A 374-nucleotide genomic window follows, 5' to 3' on the forward strand; every position below is an offset into this window, starting at 1 on the left:
ATCTCCGGGAAGGCCTCCGGGCTCCGGGCACGCAGGCTGCTGGGACAATCTTTGGAGGCCCCGGCCCCTGTGCCCCCTCCCGTCTCGGATGCGCCCCTCACTACCTCACAGCGCTAGGAACAGCAAGCACTGACACACGGACCCGACCCTCGCTCGCCCCCTCCACCCGCTCCAGCCCCTCCCGCCTCCAGGCCGCCCCCCGCCGGTGAGCGCCCTGGGCCTGGACGCTGGGCCGCTGCTAGATGGCCAAGTCGCCGGCCCTGGCCCGGCCGCCGCTGGACTTACTGGCCTTGCTGGACCGGCCGGGGTCTGCGGGGGACTCGGGGGGCGCGTGCAGCTCCACGGCCGTCACCGCCCCCTCCCCTTCGCTGTCG

The 374-nt window shown here is 74.3% G+C and overlaps 1 protein-coding gene across 1 annotated transcript in view; it reads right to left on the bottom strand.

The window, feature by feature from the left end:
• Positions 1 to 238: 238 nt before the first annotated feature.
• Positions 239 to 374, bottom strand: part of GJA3 (gap junction protein, alpha 3, 46kDa) — a 1,356-nt gene continuing 1,220 nt past the window's right edge. The window contains exon 2 of the mRNA XM_010851240.1: positions 239 to 368. Within this exon, the coding sequence (XP_010849542.1) occupies positions 239 to 368 (130 nt within the window). The remainder of the gene's footprint in view (positions 369 to 374) is intronic.

The sequence above is a fragment of the Bison bison genome, unplaced genomic scaffold (genome assembly GCF_000754665.1).
Source record: "Bison bison bison isolate TAMUID 2011002044 unplaced genomic scaffold, Bison_UMD1.0 scf7180017864299, whole genome shotgun sequence".
Classification (NCBI taxonomy): Eukaryota; Metazoa; Chordata; class Mammalia; order Artiodactyla; family Bovidae; genus Bison; species Bison bison.